Here is a 23,514-nt window from a genome sequence, read left to right as displayed (position 1 = left end):
CACCAAGTTCAATGCCAGATACTTTTCTCCCAGAAGGTCTGAGTGTCTACACAGCAATTGCATTGTCTCTGCTAAATGTGTTTAAATAGTAAAAGAAAGAAAATAGTTGGGCTATAAGAAATGTTTTTTTATTCAATGGGGCTAGTCAAAGTATAGATGACAACGCTTTTCATTTCACCCATACAACAATACAGCCACAGACATTTTATATATCCACATGGTCTAAGGAGGCACTTTTGTCATGACGACAAGGAGAAGGCGCTCTACTCAAATGGCACAACAGGATTAATTGAACTTGTCCAAAGCACAGCATATGGCAACCATCTCGTACAACTGAGTGATGTTTCCTAAAGTAGTAAATGCTGCTACTGCAGCACCGCTCATCTTCACAGTGGGAATCCAGTCGACGTGGGTGTCTTTGTAACTGATGTGAAACGGCTAGCTCAGTTAGCGGTGCGCGCTAAATAGCGTTTCAATCGGTTACGTCACTTGCTCTGAGACCTTGAGGTAGTGGTTTCCCCCTTTGCTCTGCAAGGGCCGCGGCTTTTGTAGAGCGATGGGTAACGATGCTTCGAGGGTGACTGTTGTTGATGTGTGCAGAGGGTCCCTGGTTCGCGCCCGGGTATGGGCGAGGGGACGGTTTAAAATTATACTGTTACATCTTGATAAGAGGTCAGCTGGTGAACCTACAGTAGTACATAAACCAATTAAAAGCACCCCTGATGTTAGAATAGCACTTGTTTAGTGTGTTTAATTCATTCAGGTGTTTTAGTGTCACATAAAGATTAAATCTATTGGTGGGATAGAACAACCAATAGTCAACAAGGCAGGTTGTCCTATCCCATTGAGGCCTCTGTCCTATGATGTAATGTCCACACATTTTCCCTCTTATGAATAAAGTTCTCAACAAAATATCATTGGGTTACCATATGAATATATAATAACCACTGGAGTTATTTTGGTCAATAATTGTCCTCCAGGCTATATGGACGTCATATGTTACAATTTGCATCTCCCCTTTTCATGGTCATGGCTAGAAGGGATCAAGCTTTTGTCAAAATTAGTGTCATATTCTAGATTACATGGTTGCATTCGAGACAAGGTCGTTTTTCTTGATCTGTTGTCAGTAGAGTAGGCCATCGTATCAAATAATATTCTGCTAATGTCTCCAGTCCTATAAAGTGTAGAAGAATTGCATCAAATGTATATCAAAGGCCACATTTTTCCCGGTGCAAAGCGTTTATTTATAGCCTAAATTATCACTATCCAATCTACTCATCACATTAGGAATAGTATACTTACAATAGTTTGCAAATGCAATGATAGAGGCATGCAATCCCTTGTTATAAAGCTGCCTTTCTATGGTGACAAAATAGCTTCCCCAAAATGTGAAACTCACTCTACACATGCTAATAGCTATCTAGTTAGCTACTTTTGGGTAACTTAGTGTTGTTAACACCTGGATAGCATAAGAGCTAAACTGAATTCGAAATTGATCAGACTTGATTTACCAGTGATGAAATGATCGTAGCAGACCCTGTACTGAGAGCTGTCTGGATTCAGGTATTGACGGGCAAAAAAGGTTTCTTCGCATTTCTGACAGCTCTTGAGTCTTATCTCATTGGCGTAACCAATTGTGTTTCATGATTGCGGGGAACATATTTTCCCCCATTGTCTTTCCTGCCTTGTTAAGAGCAGCCAACGAATCCACAGAAAATGACCGTGGTGATGAATCAACTAGTTTTAGGCACTGTTATCGTGCAGTTTGGGGTAGCAACTCGTCTGTTGACGGAATTAATTTGGTGGTCTTCCAACATGGCCGCCAGGAGGCATCGCATGCCAACTGCAAGCCCTCTAATATCTGTCTATTATTGTGTTATACATGTGTTAGATTGACAACTAAATATAATCCATCTTGGCTCTGTGTTTCTAGGTGCACGTGGTGAAGGACCCTATGCGCGGAGCCACACTAGAGGTGGTGGTGAGCAGGATGAAGGCGGTCCATGCCTACCGTGCAGCAGAGAACCCTCAGGAGGACGTCTCCATGAGATTTGTGGCCGTCTCCGCCACCATCCCCAATACCAAGGATGTAAGTGGCTGAGGGTCAAAGAGGGGTGATGTCACACTTTGGCCATATGCAAATACTCTAAAGAGACTTCCTTCACTATAGTCATTCTTTCCTTTTCTGTTCATCATTTGCCATTCCGACACATGCATCTCCGTGTCTTGTTATGTTGTTATTATGTCCGCAGTCCTGTCTCCTTCAGAAAGAGTAAGGGAATAGGAAAGGCGGGAGCTCGATAGTATTGCTAGTTACTGATTATCATTAAAAGGAGCATTTATTTGAAGAAATTACTCCTCCGTCCTGTGTTCAATGGTTTGGCATGGCAGATAGCAGACTGGCTGTGTGACGACAGAGACCCTGCTACTTGTCTGGAGATGGATGAGAGTCACAGACCGGTAAAACTGAGGAAAGTAGTGCTGGGTTTCCCCTGCAACAGCAACCAGACTGAGTTCAAGTTCGACCTGTCACTCAACTACAAGATGGCCAACATCATCCAGACCTACTCGGACCAGAAACCAACACTTGTTGTGAGGAACTCTCTTTGGGTCTCTGAAATGTAGACTTGACCAGTACCATATATATACGTTTCAGTAAGTATTGTCATTGTTAATATTTCACACACAGGATTTTTTTAAATATATTTTTTTAACAGTTTTGTTCAACAAGGAAAGGAGTCCAGCAGTCGGCCACTGTTCTGGCCAAGGATGCCAGGTTCATCATGAGTATTGAGCACAAACAAAGGTTGAGTTACTTCCCTTTTCATTATTTAGAGATTTACAGGTATTCAATACACATTTCCTGCTGTTTAGTTTGATCTGATTGAATTGATGGAATCCTCTGTTTGCAGGTTGGTGAATTATGCAAACTCTCTCCTGGACTCAAAACTCAGAGGTCGGTGGAGAATTTATAATCATTTATATTCCTTCTCTTCTGTACCATGTAGGCAAACATTGCTCATTGATTTGAATATAGCTATTTTTGCGTTAGAAATGTGAAATTACTCGCCCCGTGTTTTCTCTTTTCCAGACTTGGTGTCGTTTGGAGTTGGTTTCCACCACGCCGGAGTTGACGTGTCAGACAGGAAGCGAATCGAGGAGGCCTTCAACGTGGGAGACCTGCCTGTGCTGTGTGAGTATCTGCGTCGTTCCATGAGTAGAGTACATGCTAAAACAGTTACAGAGTTGAATTGCTGTTCGCCAGACATTGGGAGATTCATTCACCTTTCAGCAGGACAATAACCAACAACACAAGGCCAAATATACAGTGGAGTTGCTTACCAAGAAGACAGTGAATGTTCCTGAGTGGCCGAGTTACAGTTTTGACATAAATCTGCTTGAAAATCTATGTCAAGACTTGAAAATTGTTGTCTAGGAATTATCAACAACAAATTTGAAGAATTTTGGGGGGGAAACTATTGCCAAATATTGTACAATCCATGTGTGCAAAGCTCTTATTAGAGACTTATCCAGAATGAGTCACAGGTGAGTCACTCAGCGCTGTAAATAATGATGTAAATTAGATATTTATGTATGTCATTTTCAGTACATTTGCATACATTTCAAAAACGTTTTACTTTCTCATTATGGGGTATTGTGTGTAGATGGGTGAGGAAAGAACATATATTTAATCCATTTTGAATTCAGGCTTTAACACAGGAAAATGTGGAATAAGTCAAAGCTGGTTCTACTCTTTTTGGCAATTTTCTGGTGTTTTGTGGTGGAAAACTGAGAATAAGAGAATAACACTTCCCATAGGCTAGAAATGTTTTTAAATTATGTGTTTTGTTTGTTTAACTGTTACACACAACAAGCTTCACAAGGGGATTATGGCTGGTTTAAGATGAAAACTGTAACCCTGTTTATGGTCAACCCAGTTAGTTTCATTCCACTCACTGAAGTCCTTTTATTTAACTTTTTGAGACGGGAAAGCGTGTTTTTTATGAAGTTGAACATCTGCTCTTTATGAGAGAATGTTAAAATGAGATTAAATTAATAGTTGTGTTTTTTTTTATATGAAGTTACACTACCTAAAATGTACTCTATTCGTGGAACGACCTTTCTATCCTCCATTATAATAATAATAATAATATATGCCATTTAGCAGACGCTTTTATCCAAAGCGACTTACAGTCATGTGTGCATACATTCTACGTATGGGTGGTCCCGGGGATCGAACCCACTACCCTTACAGGCCAACCATATGTGTTACCAGTCACAGTCATGCCAGTAGAGAGGGTTTCATAAAGATTAGTGTCAAAATATACTGTGGATGTGGCTAAATATAGAAAAGCTTTTCGTTATCTCAGCCTATATTTAGTGCATCCTTCACCGACAATCTTCCTCCATACTTCAGGATCAGAAACATTATTGACCTTAACATTGTCATGGCACATGTTTATGTAATATGAAATACCAAATAAATATTGTGTGAAGTTATTGGGGAAATGTCTCAGTTACAACTAGTACTCTGGCGATGGGAGTGAACCTGCCAGCCCACCTGGTGGTAATCAAGTCCACCACGCACTACATCGGGGGCGCCTGTGAGGAGTACAGCGAGGCCGACATGCTGCAGATGATTGGCCGAGCAGGCCGGCCACAGGTACGGAGCACAGACAAACCCTCAAGTAGCCCCAGACTCCCAGCATGCTTAGCTCGTCAGTGTACTGTACAAGTGCCCAGTCTTAAAACAGCCCTTTTTGCATCTTTTCAGTTGCTTTGTGATCTGTTTGTGTACCGCTCACAAAAAGCATAACCTCTATCTCCAGCTTTGCCTTCGATGTCTCCTCTCTAGTTTGATACATCAGCGACCGCAGTGATCATGACCAAGACTCAAACCAAAGACAAGTACATGCAGTTCATGAATGGAGCGGAAATCATCGAAAGCAGGTATGGGGACATGACTTTTTACAGACCACCAAAACCCCATTCAACTTAATTTTGTGTTAAATTAATTTACAGGTGAAGTCGAAAGTTTACATACACTTAGGTTGGAGTCATTAAACCTCGTTTGTCAACCACTCCACAAATTTCTTGTTAACAAACTATAGTTTTGGCAAGTCGGTTAAGACATCTATTTTGGGCATGACAAAAGTCATTTTTCCAGCAATTGTTTACAGACAGATTATTTCACTTATGATTCACTGTATCACAACTCCAGTGGATCAGAGGTTTACATATACTAAGTTGACTGTGCCTTTAAACAGCTTGGAAAATTCCGGGAAATGATGTCATGGCTTTAGAAGCATCTGATAGGCTAATTGACATTATTTGAGTCAATTGGAGGTGTACCTGTGGATGTATTTCAAGGCCTGCCTTCAAACTCAGTGCCTCTTTGCTTAACGTCATGGGAAAATCAAAAGAAATCAGCCAAGATGTCATGCCCTGACCATAGAGAGCCCTCGGGGTTCTCTATGGTGTTTTAGGTCAGGGCGGTTTCTAGGTATTATATTTCTATGTTGGTGTGTGTATGGTTCCCAATTAGAGGCAGCTGTCCTTTTTCCCACCTGCTATGTGGAATATTGTTTTGCATGAGTGCCTATGTGCGCTACGTATTTCACGATCGTTATATCTTTGATGTTTTGGAAGTTTCACTATCGTTAAAATGTGGAACTCTACTCATGCTTCGCCTTGGTCCAATTATTCATATGACGGTTGTGACAGAATATCCAACCTAAACAGGACCAAGCAGCTTGCCCAGAAGGTGAAGGAGAGTTGGTCATGGGAAGAGATATTAGGTGGATGCGAGACTCTTCCTTGGTGGGAGTCGCCGAGGAGTAAAGGAGGACAGCGACGACGCCGGGGTCCGCAGCCACAAACAACCCAAGGGCAACCCCAAGATTTGTTTTGGGGGGGTACTGTCACGCCCTGACCATGAAGAGCCCTCTGGGTTCGCTGTGGTGTTTTAGGTCAGGGCATGACTAGGGGGATTTCTGGGTATTCTATTTCTATGTTGGTGTGTGTGTGTATGGTTCCCAATTAGAGGCAGCTGAATATCGTTACCTCTAATTGGAGATCATACTTAGCGTGTCCTTTTTCCCACCGGCTATGTGGAATATTGTTTTGTATGATCGTTATATCTTTGTTGTTTTGGAAGTTTCACTATCATTAAAATTGTAGACCTCCACAAGTCTGGTTCATCCTTGGGAGCAATTTCCAAACGCCTGAAGGTACCACGTTCATCTGTACAAATAATAGTATGCAAGTATTAACACCATGGACCACGCAGCCGTCATACCGCTCAGGAAGGAGACGCGTTCTCCTAGAGATGAATGTACTTTGGTGCGAAAAGTGCAAATCAATCCCAGAACAACAGCAAAGGACCTTGTGAAGATGCTGGAGGAAACAGGTACAAAAGTATCTATATCCACAGTAAAACGAGTCCTATATCGACATAACTTGAAAGGCCACTCAGCAAGGAAGAAGCCCCTGCTCCAAACCCGCCATAAAAAGCCAGACTACGGTTTGCAACTGCACATGGGGACAAAGATCATACTTTGTGGAGAAATGTCCTCTGGTCTGATGAAACAAAAATATAACTGTTTGACCATAATGACCATCGTTATGTTTGGAAGAAAAAGGGGAGGCTTGCAAGCCGAAGAACACCATCCCATCCGTGAAGCACGGGGGTGGCAGCATCATGTTGTGAGGGTGCTTTGCTGCAGGAGGGACTGGTGCACTTCACAAAATAGATGTCATCATGAGGATGGAAAATTATGTGGACATTTTGAAGCAACATCTCAAGACATCAGTCAGGATGTTAAAGCTTGGTCGCAAATGGTTCTTCCAAATGGACAATGACCCCCAAGCATACTTCCAAAGTTGTGGAAAACAAAGTCAGGGTATTGGAGTGGCTATCACAAAGCACTGAACTCAATCCTATAGAAAATGTGTGTGCAGAACTTAAAAAGCGTGTCCGAGCAAGGAGGCCTACAAACCTGACTCCGTTATATCAGCTCTGTCAGGAGGAATGGGCCAAAATTCACCCAACTTATTGTGGGAAGCTTGTGGAAGGCTACCCAAAATGTTTGACCCAAGTTAAACAATTTAAAGGCAATGCTATCAAACACTAATTGAGTGTATGTAAACTAAAATAATTATCTCTACTATTATTCTGACATTTCACATTCTTAAAATGAAGTGGTGACTGTAACTGACCTAAGACAGGGAATTCTTACTAAGATTACATGTCAGGAATTGTGAAAAACTGATGTATTTGGCTAAGGTGTATCTAAACTTCCGACTTCAACTGTATATGATACTTGTGTAGAGGATGGTGATGGTGATGTCCTATTGTTTGACCACTCAGCCTGCATACCCACCTGGTGGAGCACCTGAACGCTGAGATTGTCCTCCACACCATTTCAGACGTCAACATGGCCCTGGACTGGATCCGCTCCAGCTTCCTCTACATCCGAGCTCTGAAGAACCCCAGACACTATGGTCAGGGAAAAGGAGAGACACTGGACAGACCCCGGTCTCTATTAGTATTAGCCAGCAAATGTACAGCATGGATACAGCATTAGCATGGATGCTAGTCTATTACATTACAGTTATTAGCCTGTGCTTACATAATAATATAATAATAATAATATAATAATATATAATAATAATAATAATAATAATATAATAATAATAATAATAATATAATAATAATAATAATAATAATAATAATAATAATAATAATAATAATAATAATAATAATAATAATAATAATAATATAATAATAATAATAATAATAATGATAATAATATAATAATAATAATATAATAATAATAATATATGATAATAATAATATATAATAATAATAATAATAATAATATAATAATAATAATAATATAATAATAATATAATAATGATAATATAATAATAATAATATATGATAATAATAATATATAATAATAATAATAATAATAATATAATAATAATAATAATATAATAATAATATAATAATAATATAATAATAATATATGCCATTTAGCAGACGCTTACATCTCACAACATAGTGTCAAACAGTTGCTCAAAAGACCTGAGGACATACAGTATCAGTCAAAAGTTTGGACACACCTACTCATTCAAGGGTTTTTCTTTATTTTTACTATTTTCTACATTGTAGAATTAATAGTGAAGACATCAACACTATGAAATAACACACATGGAATCATGTAGTAACCAAAAAATGTGTTAAACAAATAAAAATATTTTTTATATTTTATATTTGAGATTCTTCAAAGTAGCCACCCTTTGCTTTGGTGACAGCTTTTCACACTCTTGACTGGTACTGTACATGAGGAGAAAAGAACTGACTGTCCGTGCGTTTTTATGCAGGCTTTTCCACTGACTTGGACCGATGTGGAATCGAAGCCAAACTGCAAGGTGTGGCATTGCTGTTTTTGTCTTTGTTATATGGACTTCTTATCTGAGAAGACAGAAGATCTCCATCACCATAGCATTTGTGTGACTGAAGAATCTCTCTCCCCATCCTGCTTCAGAGCTCTGTCTGAAGAACTTGAATTCCCTGGCCTCCATTGGTCTGATCTCCATGGATGAGGATGTTAACATCAAAGCTACAGGTTGAGAGCGGCTGACCATTTTGGTTCGAGAGGCTACTATGGCCATTTACTGTTTGTTTATCGTCAGAAGTGTAAAACAACGTGAAAACCCTGTACATGTTTGGTGTTATCCAATGATACAGATAGATGTCTCCTTAATCTTGGCATATTTCGAATTTCGTCAGGGGAAGGGGACATTTTGACCCATAGACTTGCCCGAAACTTGCATGTGCTTTCCAGCATCCCAAAGCCGTTAACTGAAATCTGTTATATCCTTGACGTGTAATTGTGTTCATCCCGTACAGAGGCAGGCAGGCTGATGGCAAGGTACTGTGTTGCGTTTGACACCATGAAGCAGTTCAGCAAGGTGACAGGCACTGAGACCTTACCTGAGCTGGTAGGTAAACAGTATATACAGTAACACTGTAGCGTCTCTCATTATGCACATACACTGTTTATATTGAGTGTCTGTCTTGCGTTGTTTGTGGCGTTTGTGTTGTTTGTTACACAGGAAATTTGAATAGATGAGTCGAGTAGAGTCTGTATTCCACTCAAATGGAAGCTGGGTCTTCTTCACACAGATAGAATTGATGGCGAAGGGCAGAGAGTTCACTGACGTGCAGCTGAGGGTGAACGAGAAGAGAACCCTGAACACGTTGAACAAGGACAAGAACAGGATCACCATCAGGTTTTAGTGGAATTCAATAAGTGATATTCCAATAAAATGCCCTGAAGATGGTGTAAATGCTGATATCTGGGCTTTCGTTTATCCAGGTATCCCATGGAGGGAAAGATCAAAAACAATGAGATGAAGGTGAACTGGTAGGTCAAGCAGAGACCCCTACAGTGTACCAGCATGAGAAAATGGAGGGTGACATTGGCGAAGGCCATGTAATTCTCTTTGGGTGAATCTCAAAAGTCTTTCCTTGAACCATTGGGTCTTTTCCTCCCTTGCGTCTTGAGGCGGAGACGAGGAATTAGGCACATGAGGAATCAAGGAAAGACCTTTGAGATTCACCCCTTCTGTCTCTCTACCGGTCTTCCCCCTCAGTTTGATTCAAGCCCAGTTTGGCTCCATTCCAATCCAAGAGTTTGGACTTGCACAGGACACAGGGAGAATCTTCAGAAATGGAGTCCGAATCAGCAGATGTCAGTCATCAATCACTTCACATTAACAATAGATGATTAGCAGTGAGCCTCATTTGATAGACAACGCTTGAAAAACACTCTTCATTAAGATCATGTCTATGTGTTTTGAACTACATTAGGCTTGGCAGAGTTCCTGAACCAGCGCTCCAAGACCGACTTCTCTGCTCTACTCAACTCCCTGATACTGGCCAAGTGCTTCAGGGCCAAGCTGTGGGAGGACTCTCCTTACGTCTCAAAGCAGCTGGAGAAAATAGGTAAGGAGACATAGAATACTGTCAATGAATACAGAACGTGTGCGCAAAATACTGTCAATGCTTGTAGAACAGTAGTAGGTCATCCTACTGTTGCTACGAGACCACAGGAGGTTGGTGACACCTTAATTGGGGAGGACGGGCTCGTGGTAAAGGCTGGACGCGGAATAATGGAATGGTATCAAATACAGCAAACGCACGGTTTCCACATGTTTGATGCCAGTCCTTTCGCTCCGCTCCAGACATTGAGTTTTCCTCCCCTCACCAGCCTCCACTGTCAGACACCCCTTTTACAAACGGAGTGGCTGCAGTTCCGACATGTTTAATTTCCTCCTGGGCATTTATATATTCTCTGTTTTACGCACAGAGAACAGGCTACTCAGGCGAATGGGGCTTGTTTAGTCAAGCTACATCAAAGCCGAATCAATGTCTGCAAGGTCACATAAAGATAGTATTCTACATAACAGAACCCAACATAATAGCATAGTGTAACATTACTGGAAGACTGGAAGCATTTCACTGTAAGCATTTTTCTCTCATGTGGCCAATACTCAACAGCGCGTCAATACTAGGAAAATACACAGGTCGGCTAAGCTACAGTTTGTTAACGGCTAAGCTACAGTTTGTTAACGGCTAAGCTACAGTTTGTTAACGGCTAAGCTACCGTTTGTTAACGGCTAAGCTACCGTTTGTTAACGGCTAAGCTACCGTTTGTTAACGGCTAAGCTACCGTTTGTTAACGGCTAAGCTACAGTTTGTTAACGGCTAAGCTACAGTTTGTCAACGGCTAAGCTACAGTTTGTTAACGGCTAAGCTACAGTTTGTTAACGGCTAAGTTACAGTTTGTTAACGGCTAAGCTACAGTTTGTTAACGGCTAAGCTACAGTTTGTTCCGGAATTCGCTCACTGTACATCATTCGCAACGACACTGTAGGCTGTATCTCAAGAAGATCTAAATGCGTATCGCCATCAAACTGATTGAGATCAAATGGTCGGTATATGCAGATGCCGCAGCCTTTTAAAAACCCATTGATTTTGTTCCCAGACAAATGAAAGTCATGAAAGTTGCTGTAACCATAGAGATATGATGACACTGAGATTGAGATGCTAAAAACAGAGATTTTATTTATAATATAATTTTATATATATATATATATATATATATATATATATATATATATATATATATATATGGCTGTAGTAACACAGATATCTGATCCAGGGTTGTCTCTGTCGACGGCCATGGTGAACGCTGGACTCACCACCTTCAACAAGATAGAGCAGACCAACCCCAGGGAACTGGAGCTGGTGAGAATAGCATCAACTGAGAATGACTGTAACTACAAAGTCATTAAACAACACTGTTGTCTCGATATCTCCAAATGGTTTATTGACATTTCCCCTTGAGACCAACATGCAGTGTCACGGCTTTCGATCAAATCAGTCAGTTAAATGTTTTGCTTAAAGACCTTTTTACATGGACAGTTGTCACAGTGTGCTTTCACGTACAATAAAATCAAATATTTGTTGTCTGTTTATGTTTTCTAGATTGTCAACAGACATCCTCCGTTTGGAAACCAAATCAGAGACGCTGTCATGAATCTACCCAAGTATGAAGTTAGTTTGGAGCAGGTAAAAATGTTTGCTTTGGTGGAATTGTAGTTTGAACGGAAATGGTCATCAAGGTGAATCGTTGTAGAAATATTTGGTAGCAGGACGTAGCAGAATATTTTCCAGACTTATATAATTTAACATCAATGAATACATCTCCCCCACAAGCTTTAATTTCGTTTTTATTCTTCACGTTTTAGCTTCCAAGATACAACATCGCCACCGCAGAGATTGTCGTGAACGTGAATGTGAAGAACCACGAACAGCTACTGTCAAAGAGAACCACTCATGACCACCACTATGTCACAATGATCATCGGGGACTGTGACAACAATGTGGTCTTCCTGCAAAAACTCACGTAAAGATTAGGACTGGCATTTCCAGAAATGTCGTCACACACAGACACGACCTGATACACACATGCATAGAGACACACTTTACCGAAAGCTTGTAGGTAGAGAGAACATATTAAAAGTGTATTATGAAACATTGTAAAGGGTCATACATGCTTATAACAAGTTATAAAGCATTGTACCTGCAGGCTTTAAGGAAAATGTTGCTGTCATACACTTATAGAAGGAAAACAGTGAAGGAAAGAGAGCAGAAGAGAGGGAGGAATATGTAACGGAGAGCGACTGTATTGTGTGTTCATCCAGAGACTTGATGCTGTTGAAGTCGGGAAACTGGTCAAAGAAGATCAAAGTGGCGAAAGCCTTCAAAGGAGAGGAGATCAGCGTGAATCTAATCAGCTCAGAATACGGTCAGGCAGTTAACTGTCAGGATTTTACGTTTGTTATTGTTCAAAATACACTTGTACAAACTACATAAAACTTATAAAAGGCAGTTTAAGTCTAATTCAATTTTTCTGTGAGAATTGTAAAAAGTAAGAATTATACACCTCCTTCTATTAACTACTCTGAGATCTTCCTCTGCAGTGGGGTTGGACATTCAGCAGAAGTTTAGTGCCTTCTACTCTGGACCAAAGAGGTACGGAGGTGAATCATTCACACCTGAGCAACATGACACGGTGCACATAGCACAGGCTAACGCTCAGAGATCACAGGGTGCAACACAGAGAACACAGCCAACAGGTCAGCAAACACAGGCTACGGCACAGAAGAGAAACTCCACATCCACAGAAAAGGGTAGGCTGATTTTACACCAACCATTAGACTGCTTTGATCTGTTACTAAGTTGTACTTATTACTAAGTTGTACTTATTACTAAATTACTAAGTTGTACACAGGACTGTTTTTGTTGTTGTTTTGAAACAAAATGTGCAATATCTTTTTTTCCCCGCTGAAATTCCGGTTCCTCACAACCAGTTCCAGGCAAAAGACAATGTAACCACTTCTGCAAAAACAAGGATCAGTGTGGCCACGACTGCTGTGAGTCAAGTTTTTAGTCCTCAAAAACTGTCCATTCCATTTCTCAATTGACACTTAGAATAATTGAAATGTTTGATTAAAGTATTATAGTGTACCGTGCCTTCAGAAAGTATTCATACCCCATGACTTTTACAGCCTGAGGTCATTTTCTTAAACACTTTTCTCATCGATTTACACACACTACCCCATAATGACAGTGAAAATGTGTTTTTAGACATCTTTGCAAATGTATTGAAAGTTAAATAAAGAAGTGTTCACACCCCTGAGTTAATACTTTGTAGAAGCACATTTGGTACCGATTACAGCTGTGGATCAAATCAAATCAAATTTATTTATATAGCCCTTCGTACATCAGCTGATATCTCAAAGTGCTGTACAGAAACCCAGCCTAAAACCCCAAACAGCAAACAATGCAGGTGTAAAAGCACGGTGGCTAGGAAAAACTCCCTAGAAAGGCCAAAACCTAGGAAGAAACCTAGAGAGGAACCGGGCTATGTGGGGTGGCCAGTCCTCTTCTGGCTGTGCCGGGTAGAGATTATAACAGAACATGACCAAGATGTTCAAATGTTCATAAATGACCAGCATGGTCAAATAATAATAAGGCAGAACAGTTGAAACTGGAGCAGCAGCACAGTCAGGTGGACTGGGGACAGCAAGGAGCCATCATGTCAGGTAGTCCTGGGGCACGGTCCTAGGGCTCAGGTCCTCCGAGAGAGAGAAAGAAAGAGAGAATTAGAGAGAGCATATGTGGGGTGGCCAGTCCTCTTCTGGCTGTGCCGGGTGGAGATTATAACAGAACGTGGCCAAGATGTTCAAATGTTCATAAATGACCAGCATGGTTGAATAATAGTAAGGCAGAACAGTTGAAACTGGAGCAGGAGCATGGCCAGGTGGACTGGGGACAGCAAGGAGTCCTCATGTCAGGTAGTCCTGGGACATGGTCCTAGGGCCCAGGCCAGTTGAAACTGGAGCAGCAGCATGGCCAGGTGGACTGGGGACAGCAAGGAGTCATCATGTCAGGTAGTCCTGGGGCATGGTCCTAGGGCTCAGGTCCTCCGAGAGAGAGAAAGAAAGAGAGAAGGAGAGAATTAGAGAACGCACACTTAGATTTACACAGGACACCGAATAGGACAGGAGAAGTACTCCAGATAAACAAACTGACCCTAGCCCCCCGACACATAAACTACTGCAGCATAAATACTGGAGGCTGAGACAGGAGGGGTCAGGAGACTGGTCAGGAGACACCAGGATCTTTCTGGTTGAGTTCTAAGAGCTTTCCACAACTGGATTTGTAAGTCGCTCTGGATAAGAGCGTCTGCTAAATGACTTAAATGTAAATGTAAAATGGATTGTGCAACATTTACCCATGTATTATTTTCTAAATTCTTCAAGCTCTGTCAAATTGCCATAGATTTTCAACTCACCCACTCAGGACCATTCAATGTCTTCTTGGTAAGCAGCTCCAGTGTAGATTTGGCCTTTTGTTGTAGGTTATTGTCCTGCTGAAAGGTAAATTCATCTCCCAGTGTCTAGTGGAATGCAGACTGAACGAGGTTTTCCTCTAGGATTTTGCCTGTGCTTAGTCCTTAACGATTACAAGCATACCCATAACATGATGCAGCCACCTCTGTGCTTGAACATGTGGAGAGAGGTACTCCCTGATGTGTTGTATTGGATTTGCCCCAAACATAACACTTTGTATTCAGGATAAGAACTGAATTGCTTTGCCACATTTTTTGCAGTATTATTTTAGTGCCTTGTTGCAAACAGAATGCATGTTTTGGAATATTTGTATTCTGTACAGGCTTACTTCTTTTCACTCTATCAATTAGGTTAGTATTGTGGAGTAACTTCAACATTGTTGATCCATCCTCAGTTCTCTCTTATCACAGCCATTAAACTCTGTAACTGTTTAAAAGTCACCATTGGCCTCATGGTGAAATCCACATTTACATTTACATTTAAGTCATTTAGCAGACGCTCTTATCCAGAGCGACTTACAAATTGGTGCATTCACCTTATGACATCCAGTGGAACAGTCACTTTACAATAGTGCATCTAAATCTTAAAGGGGGGGGTGAGAGGGATTACTTATCCTATCCTAGGTATTCCTTAAAGAGGTGGGGTTTCACGTGTCTCCAGAAGGTGGTGATTGACTCCGCTGTCCTGGCGTCGTGAGGGAGTTTGTTCCACCATTGGGGGGCCAGAGCAGCGAACAGTTTTGACTGGGCTGAGCGGGAGCTGTACTTCCTCAGTGGTAGGGAGGCGAGCAGGCCAGAGGTGGATGAACGCAGTGCCCTTGTTTCCCTGAGCGGTTTCCTTCCTCTCCAGCAACTGAGTTAGGAAGAATGCCTGTATCTTTGTAGTGACTGGGTGTATTGATACACCATCCAAAGTGTAATTAATAACTTCACCATGTTCAAAGGGATATTCAATGTCTGCTTTTTTTCATTTTTACCCATCTAGCAATAGGTGCCCTTCTTTGTGAGGCATTGGAAAACATTCCTGGTCTTTGTGGTTGAATCTGTTTTTAAAATTCACTGCTCTACTGAGGGACCTTACACATAATTGTATGGGGCAGTCATTCAGCAGTCATGTTAAACACGTACTGCACACAGAGTGAGTCCATGCAACTTATTATGTGACTTGTTAAGCACCATTTTTACACCTGAATTTGTTTAGGCCTACTGTAACAAAGGGGTTTAATACTTATTGACATATTGAGTAAACTTTTCTTAAAACACACAGTGATTCCATTCTGATATAACGGGCTATTATGTGTAGGCCAGTGACAAAGAATATAAAATGAATACATTTTTTATTCATGCTGTAACACAACACAATGTAGAAAAGGTCAAGGGGTCAACTTTCTGAAGGCGCTGTATTTTCATATCCAAATTATGTTTCCCAGGTCAAAATGGTGTGCCAGTGGTTCTGAAGAGGCCTATGAATCAGCATTCAAGTTTCTCCTCCTACCTCCAAGACCTGAAGACCAGGAGTGACACACTGACAGAGACTCCAGTCAAACGCCTCAAAGTGAGAGAACACCTGACAAGAACTGCAGCAGTCCTTTAAAATATAACCCCTTTGGGCTGAATTCTAACTTAAGAGACTCACACAAGACTCATTCATACTTTGGCATAAATCATGCATTGAAATCAAAAGCATGACATGTTTTAGCTTTTTTAAATGTTTTATGTGTCAACTGAATTTGTGTTTTGTCTGCCTGCTGCTTGTTCCTTTAGATGAGAATGAGTGGTAGGACTGGGGCTACGAACATTCAGCACTTTTCTTATACGCCTGCTGCTTGCAGGTACATACACTCTTTTTCCACATCCAAAACATACAGTTCATCAGGTTGGAGTTTTAAAAAATGTTTTACCTTTATTTAACTAGGCAAGTCAGTTAAGAACAAATTCTTATTTTCAATGACGGCCTAGGAACAGTGGGTTAACTGCCTTGTTCAGGGCAGAACGACAGATTTGTACCTTGTCAGCTCGGGGATTTGAACTTGCAACCTTTCGGTTACCAACGCTCTAACCACTAGGCTACCCTGCCGCCCAGAGTTAATTGATTACCAATGCAAACTGTATCTGACACTGTCCTCATCGTTTCTTAAAATGTTTTGAAGGTTTGTAGGTAATCATTATGGCGCTTCAACAATACAACAGAGTGTGGAATCAGCTGAGGACTTTGCAACGCCCCAAGAGATGGCATATCTTGAGAACTATGACCATGGTAGGTTTAGTATCAGAATCCTTCTAGAGAAGAGATGGGCAACTTTGATGGGGTGGGGGCCACAAAAAAAATCTGAACTCATCACGAGGGGCCGCAGTGGCTCGTGGGTCTGTGTGTACCCTTATCCATACCCACACATGCAGTCAGAGCTGGCCCTAGCTTTTTAGTGGCCCCCCAACTCGACAGTGAGATAAAAATAAAAAAAGTTTTACAGTTCATTACCTGCAATCCTACACATTTTGCCATGGGCGTAGAGAAACATTTAGAGTTTTTCATACGATATCTGAGTGAAAGTAACTAGCAACATCAATGCGGGTTCCCCAGTGGGTAATTTGACTATGATTACTACAAGTTTAGATAGCTTTCCACTAACTTACCAATCTATACTGAACAAAAAATATAAACACAACCAACAATGTTACTGAGTTACAGTTCATATAAGGAAATCAGTCAATTTCAACAATGTTACTGAGTTACAGTTCATATAAGGAAATCAGTCAATTTCAACGATTTTAGTGAGTTACAGTTCATATAAGGAAATCAGTCAATTGAAATAAATTCATTAGGCCCTAATCTGCGCCCCTGCCCACCCACTTGGGGGCCAGTCCCACCCACTAGGGAGCCAGGACCAGCCAATCAGAATGAGATTTTCCAAACAAAAAGGGCTTTATTACAGACAAACACTTTTCAGTTTCATCAGCTGTCCGGGTGGCTGGTCTCATACGATCCCGCAGGTGAAGAAGCCGGATGTGGAGGTCCTGGGTTGGCATGGTTACACGTGGTCTGTGGTTGTGAGGCCAGTTGGACGTACTGCCAAATTCTGTAAAACAACATTTATGGTGGCTTATGGTAGAGAAATTAACATTAAATTGTCTACCAACAGCTCTGGTGGACATTCCTGCAGTCAGCATGCCAATAGCACACTCCCTCAAAACTTGAGACATCTGTGGCATTGTGTTGTGACAAAACTGCACATTTTAGTGGCCTTTTATTGTCCCCAGCACAAGTTGCACCTGTGTAATGATCATGCTGTTTAATCAGCTTGTTGATATTCCACACCTGTCAGGTGGATGGATTATCTTGGCAAAGGAGAAATGCTCACTAACAGGGATGTAAAAAAAAAAAGTGCACACAAAATGTGAGAATCATTTCTGGGATCTTTTATTTCAGCTCACGAAAGATGCAACCAACAATTTACATGTGTTTATATTTTTGTTCTGACATAACAAGAGAAAATATGCTGATGCACAACCAAATTTAGAAAATTGCACCTTGTGTATTCTACTATTGTAACTCTTTACTATTTATATTTTTGACTACTTTTACTTCACTACATATCTAATGAAAATAATGTACTTTTTACTACATACAATTTCCCTGACACCCAAAAGTACTCAGTCATTACATTATGAATGCTTAGCTGGACAGGAAAAGGGTCCAATTCACACACTTATCAAGAGAACATCCCTGGTCATCACTACTGCCTCTGATCTGGTCGACTCACTAAACTTTGTTTGTCATTTATGTCTGCGTGTTGTATTGTGCCCCTGGCTATCTGTACATTTAAAAAACTAGATAATGGTGCCAGCTGGCTTGCTTAATATAAGCAATTTGAAATGATTTATACTTTTACTTTTGATACTTAAGTATATTTTTGCAATTACATTTACTTTTGATACTTAAGTACATGTATATGTAAAACCAAATACTTTTAGACTTTTACTCAAGTAGTATTTTACTGGGTGACTCACTTTTAATTTAGTCATTTTCTTTTAATCTCTCTCTCTCTCTCTCTCTCTCTCTCTCTCTCTCTCTCTCTCTCTCTCTCTCTCTCTCTCTCTCTCTCTCTCTCTCTCTCTCTCTCTCTCTCTCTCTCTCTCTCTCTCTCTCTCTCTCTCTCTCTCTCTCTCTCTCTCTCTCTCTCTCTCTCTCTCTCTCTCTCTCTCTCTCTCTCTCTCTCTGGCTCTCTGTCTCTCTCTCCGGTCTCTCTGTCTCTCTGTCTCTCTCTCTCTCTCTGTCTCTCTCTCTCTGGCTCTCTCTCTCTCTCTCTCTCTCTCTCTCTCTCTCTCTGTCTCTCTCTCTCTCTCTCTAAGAGATCTTTACTTTTACCCAAGTATGAAAATTGGGTACTTTTCCACCACTAGTATTCTAACTCTCAACATATTTCTATTAATTATTCATTGTGGGGGGGGGGGTTGATTGACAAAAAAGGGACCATGCGGACTGCCAGTATACAGCAGTGTGGAAAAGTAATGGTAGTTAATGGACCCTTGAGAGGAGTCACTCAAAAGATATCTCTCTACAGAGTATAATGACTACCTGGAAGACATATATCAGACAATGGGAGAAGAGGAACCACCACCTATTCAAACCCCTACAGAGTCACAAAGTAGGACTTCTCAGTTACTAAATCTATGTCGTACTATATTTGTATTTTTTTACAATCATATCCCATGATTCCAAGTCGTACTCCCTTGTAGATTCAATACTGTATGCACATCATATTATTTTCCAGTAGACTACTTACTTCAAACAGACATACATTTTACATCAACATCTCATCTCTCAACATTAATCAACATCTATGTTTTCAGGCACTTCAATGTGGAGGAAACCCAGTGCATACAACGGAGGGTCACTCAGCCACAGCACCCCCCAAAGCCAGGGCACGGGTTACTCCCAAAGCCACAGCACTACTCAAAGCCAGGGCACGGGTTACTCCCAAAGCCACAGCACCCCCCAAAGCCAGAGCACGGGTTACCCACAGAGCCACAGCACCCCCCAAAGCCAGGGCACGGGTTACTCCCAAAGCCACAGCACTACTCAAAGCCAGGGCACGGGTTACTCCCAAAGCCACAGCACCCCCCAAAGCCAGGGCATGGGTTATCTACAGAGCCACAGCACCCCCCAAAGCCAGGGCACGGGTTACTCCCAAAGCCACAGCACTACTCAAAGCCAGAGCACGGGTTACCTACAGAGCCACAGCACCCCCCAAAGCCAGGGCACGGGTTACTCCCAAAGCCACAGCACTACTCAAAGCCAGAGCACGGGTTACCCACAGAGCCACAGCACCCCCCAAAGCCAGGGCACGGGTTACTCCCAAAGCCACAGCACTACTCAAAGCCAGAGCACGGGTTACCCACAGAGCCACAGCACCCCCCAAAGCCAGGGCACGGGTTACTCCCAAAGCCACAGCACTACTCAAAGCCAGAGCACGGGTTACCCACAGAGCCATAGCACCCCCCAAAGCCAGGGCACGGGTTACTCACAAAGCCACAGCACTACTCAAAGCCAGAGCACGGGTTACCCACAGAGCCACAGCACCCCCCAAAGCCATAGCATGGGTTACTCCCAAAGTCATTTCCCCCTTCAAAACCAGAGTAGGGAGGAAACCCAGAGTCACAATACCCCCCAAAGCCAGACTAGCAGTTACAGCACTCCCCAAAACCAGAGCAGGAGTTACTCTCCGAGTCCCATCGTAGACTTGACCGATGACAGTGGCTTCCTCTCGTCGTCACACACCCCCAGCGTGACCTTTGACCTGGGAGACGAATGGGATGATTTTGACGACGACAACTTAGTTCACGCCAGTGAGACATCATGCACCACTGTAGCTAACACTCAGGGGATTGACCGTGACAAGCGGAAAGGTATTCTACTACAGAACATCCAGGGTTGGAGTCAATTTAATTAAAATTCTGTCCATTCAGGAAGTAAACATTCATTCCAATTCTTCCTCATTGAAAAGAATTAAGAAACGTTGGAATTTCACTTTTCTTCCTGAACTAACTGAATTGAAATAGAATTGACCCCAACCCTCTGTTCATCAATTACAGTTTGATTGGTCATTTTGATCTGATCTTCAATTAATTATGAAAGGATGGACACGTGTTTTCAGGTCACTCAACACCACTACCATCCACTTATGTACAACCCAAACCCCGCTTCACTGTGTCCAGTGCCCCACTCAGGTGAGTTCTACTTGGAAAAATGAAATCAAATTTTATTTGTCACATACACATGGTTAGTAGATGTTAATGCGAGTGTAGCGAAATGCTTGTGCTTCTAGTTCCGACAATGCAGTAATAACCAACAAGTAATCTAACTAACAATTCCAAAACTACTGTCTTATACACAGTGTAAGGGGATAAGGAACATGTACATAAGGATATATGAATGAGTGATGGTACAGAGCGGCATAGGCAAGATACAGTAGATGGTATTGAGTGCAGTATATACATATGAGATGAGTATGTAAACAATGTGGCATAGTTTAAAGTGGCTAGTGATACATGTATTACATAAAGATGCAGTAGATGATATATAGAGTACTGTATATACGTATACATATGAGATGAATAATGTACGGTATGTAAACATTATATAAGGTAGCATTGTTTAAAGTGGCTAGTGATATATTTTACATCATTTCCCATCAATTCCCATTATTAAAGTGGCTGGAGTTGAGTCAGTGTCAGTGTGTTGGCAGCAGCAACTCAATGTTAGTGGTGGCTGTTTAACAGTCTGATGGCCTTGAGATAGAAGCTGTTTTTCAGTCTCTCGGTCCCATCTTTGATGCACCTGTACTGACCTCGCCTTCTGGATGATAGCGGGGTGAACAGGCAGTGGCTCGGGTGGTTGTTTTCCTTGATGATCTTTATGGCCTTCCTGTGACATCGGGTGGTGTAGGTGTCCTGGAGGGTAGGTAGTTTGCCCCCGGTGATGCGTTGTGCAGACCTCACTACCCTCTGGAGAGCCTTACGGTTGTGGGCGGAGCAGTTGCCGTACCAGGCGTTGATACAGCCCGACAGGATGCTCTCGATTGTGCATCTGTAGAAGTTTGTGAGTGCTTTTGGTGACAAGCCGAATTTCTTCAGCCTCATTGTGTCACAAGATGTCAAACCACTGTCATTACACTGAATTAAATATGATCTTTGCCAGCAGGCTATATTTGGCATGGGACGTGATAGTGATGTTATTTCCCGGTTGTATGCCAAATAGTTTCTGGTTATAGAGATGTCAGCAAGTAGAAACTTGGTACTGTTGTACAGATGTAGGATCTTAATTTGAGCCAGTTTGCTATAGCAGGAAAACAATCCTGCAGCAACAGGAAATGTGAATTATGCGATTTATAATGAATGCAATTTTTTTGGAGAGTTGATACATTTTTCATAAGGGGAAATCAAATCTGAAATTTCAAAGTGGAAATGACTAACTTTGGAAGCCTTTTTTAATCCTCAAATACACTACTAGTTTTACATTTCCTGCATTGCAAGTTCTCCTGCAACACGGCGATCAAATTAAGATCCTATATCTGTAAATACTTAATCATTTGGTTTAGGACACATTTATCATCAATGTAAAATGTCATGTTTTATTTGTGTGTCCCAGGTCAACCTCCCCAGTTATTCCTCAGATAGCAGTTGCTAGTCTCTCAGTCAGAACACATAACCTCCAGGCTTCTGCTCCCTGGAGCCACTCTGACAACACGGCCACAGTGAGTTACTAACTACCCCTAGCAACTCAGTTGACTTCATCTCAATGCTGAATCTGACATCAAAATTAAACTGACGACAAAGCCAAGGCTTCTGTTATGATATTGAATGAAAAGTTTGTTTTTTTACACAAATCACATTATTTTAAATGTTTTATCCCATTTGTTTCCAAACACATTTGAAAAGTAATATTTTCCATTTGCAGAGGACATTCAGTGAACCCTCTGTGAAAGCACCCTCCTTCCCAAAACAGACTGATACAAGCAAGGCTCCGCTGGGAGGACCGTTTGATTTCTTCTCAAAGACGACTACCCCAAACAATGACAATGCGACTGGCAAAAGGTAAGGAGGGACTAATAGCGAAAGAATAGTGGTCCTTCTGTAGCTCAGTTGGTAGAGCATGGCGCTTGTAACGCCAGGGTAGTGGGTTCGAGCCCCGGGACCACCCATACGTAGAATGTATGCACACATGACTGTAAGTCGCTTTGGATAAAAGCGTCTGCTAAATGGCATATATATTATATATTATAATAGTTCATTTCCTTTACTTTTTATCAATACAACTTGTAAAGCGGATTATGCAGGAACTTTATATCATTGATAGATAGCATGATTCCTCATCATTGCAGGCTCCAGGGAGAGGACAACAGCAAGGAAGTGGATGCATTCATGGGTATATTTGATGGATTATTTTAGAAGTGTATATAGTTGTATGGACGGGTTCCATGTTACTGTGTGTGTTATACTTTATTTATACTGTTTTCTGTTTGAGATGAACTGTTAGATTTACTGTTGATCCTATTTGAAAATGTTTCTATCATTCAGGAGTAGGAACATTCGATCGTCATTAGCAGGTGGTCAAAAAAGTATTTTGTATCTATGTACTTAATTGAATAAACACAATATTTATTCAGAGGAAGTCTGAGGGGATTATATCTAAATATTATCATTTTTATATTGACATCTAGGAAAGTATCAAACCTTAAAAACGCGTGTGCTTGGACAATCCTATGAGTGGAGTGTTTCCACATGATATGGGTAAAGTTTAATGTGGTTGGGGGGGCTGGCGAGTGGTATTTTGTTTTTTGGGGGGGGGGTAGAAGTTAGTAAAGAATTATTTGGTTTTGAATTTTCTTTTCATGGTTGTATAGAATTGGGCAGATCATGATTGTTCGTACACAGTGGCGATTTTAGCATATAAGTCTTGGTGGGGAAAACTCAAATGTTATTTTTTGTTGTTGTTGACGCATGCCAGCAAAACCACTACACA

The 23,514-nt window shown here is 41.4% G+C and overlaps 1 protein-coding gene across 2 annotated transcripts in view; it reads left to right on the top strand.

Annotated features, from left to right (window-relative positions):
* The window catches only part of LOC124009668 (probable ATP-dependent DNA helicase HFM1), a 31,047-nt gene extending 7,894 nt beyond the window's left edge, over positions 1–23,153 (top strand). For both annotated transcript variants that reach the window (XM_046321698.1, XM_046321699.1), the window contains 30 exons: positions 1,934–2,089; positions 2,392–2,592; positions 2,718–2,806; positions 2,913–2,956; positions 3,092–3,193; positions 4,518–4,663; positions 4,856–4,950; positions 7,370–7,503; positions 8,389–8,436; positions 8,553–8,633; positions 8,918–9,009; positions 9,194–9,300; positions 9,387–9,434; positions 9,664–9,761; positions 9,881–10,015; positions 11,235–11,320; positions 11,561–11,644; positions 11,824–11,981; positions 12,280–12,383; positions 12,559–12,768; positions 12,949–13,011; positions 15,923–16,047; positions 16,257–16,324; positions 16,643–16,749; positions 19,055–19,138; positions 19,344–20,399; positions 20,648–20,720; positions 22,141–22,246; positions 22,450–22,586; positions 22,874–23,153. In XM_046321698.1, the coding sequence (XP_046177654.1) occupies positions 1,934–2,089; positions 2,392–2,592; positions 2,718–2,806; positions 2,913–2,956; positions 3,092–3,193; positions 4,518–4,663; positions 4,856–4,950; positions 7,370–7,503; positions 8,389–8,436; positions 8,553–8,633; positions 8,918–9,009; positions 9,194–9,300; positions 9,387–9,434; positions 9,664–9,761; positions 9,881–10,015; positions 11,235–11,320; positions 11,561–11,644; positions 11,824–11,981; positions 12,280–12,383; positions 12,559–12,768; positions 12,949–13,011; positions 15,923–16,047; positions 16,257–16,324; positions 16,643–16,749; positions 19,055–19,138; positions 19,344–20,399; positions 20,648–20,720; positions 22,141–22,246; positions 22,450–22,586; positions 22,874–22,940 (4,104 nt within the window). In that variant the 3' untranslated portion in view covers positions 22,941–23,153. The remainder of the gene's footprint in view (positions 1–1,933; positions 2,090–2,391; positions 2,593–2,717; positions 2,807–2,912; positions 2,957–3,091; positions 3,194–4,517; positions 4,664–4,855; positions 4,951–7,369; positions 7,504–8,388; positions 8,437–8,552; positions 8,634–8,917; positions 9,010–9,193; positions 9,301–9,386; positions 9,435–9,663; positions 9,762–9,880; positions 10,016–11,234; positions 11,321–11,560; positions 11,645–11,823; positions 11,982–12,279; positions 12,384–12,558; positions 12,769–12,948; positions 13,012–15,922; positions 16,048–16,256; positions 16,325–16,642; positions 16,750–19,054; positions 19,139–19,343; positions 20,400–20,647; positions 20,721–22,140; positions 22,247–22,449; positions 22,587–22,873) is intronic.
* The last annotated feature ends 361 nt before the right edge of the window (positions 23,154–23,514 follow it).

The sequence above is a fragment of the Oncorhynchus gorbuscha genome, linkage group LG22 (assembly GCF_021184085.1).
Source record: "Oncorhynchus gorbuscha isolate QuinsamMale2020 ecotype Even-year linkage group LG22, OgorEven_v1.0, whole genome shotgun sequence".
In the NCBI taxonomy this organism is placed as follows: domain Eukaryota; kingdom Metazoa; phylum Chordata; class Actinopteri; order Salmoniformes; family Salmonidae; genus Oncorhynchus; species Oncorhynchus gorbuscha.
This window is presented reverse-complemented; position numbering and strand designations above follow the sequence as displayed.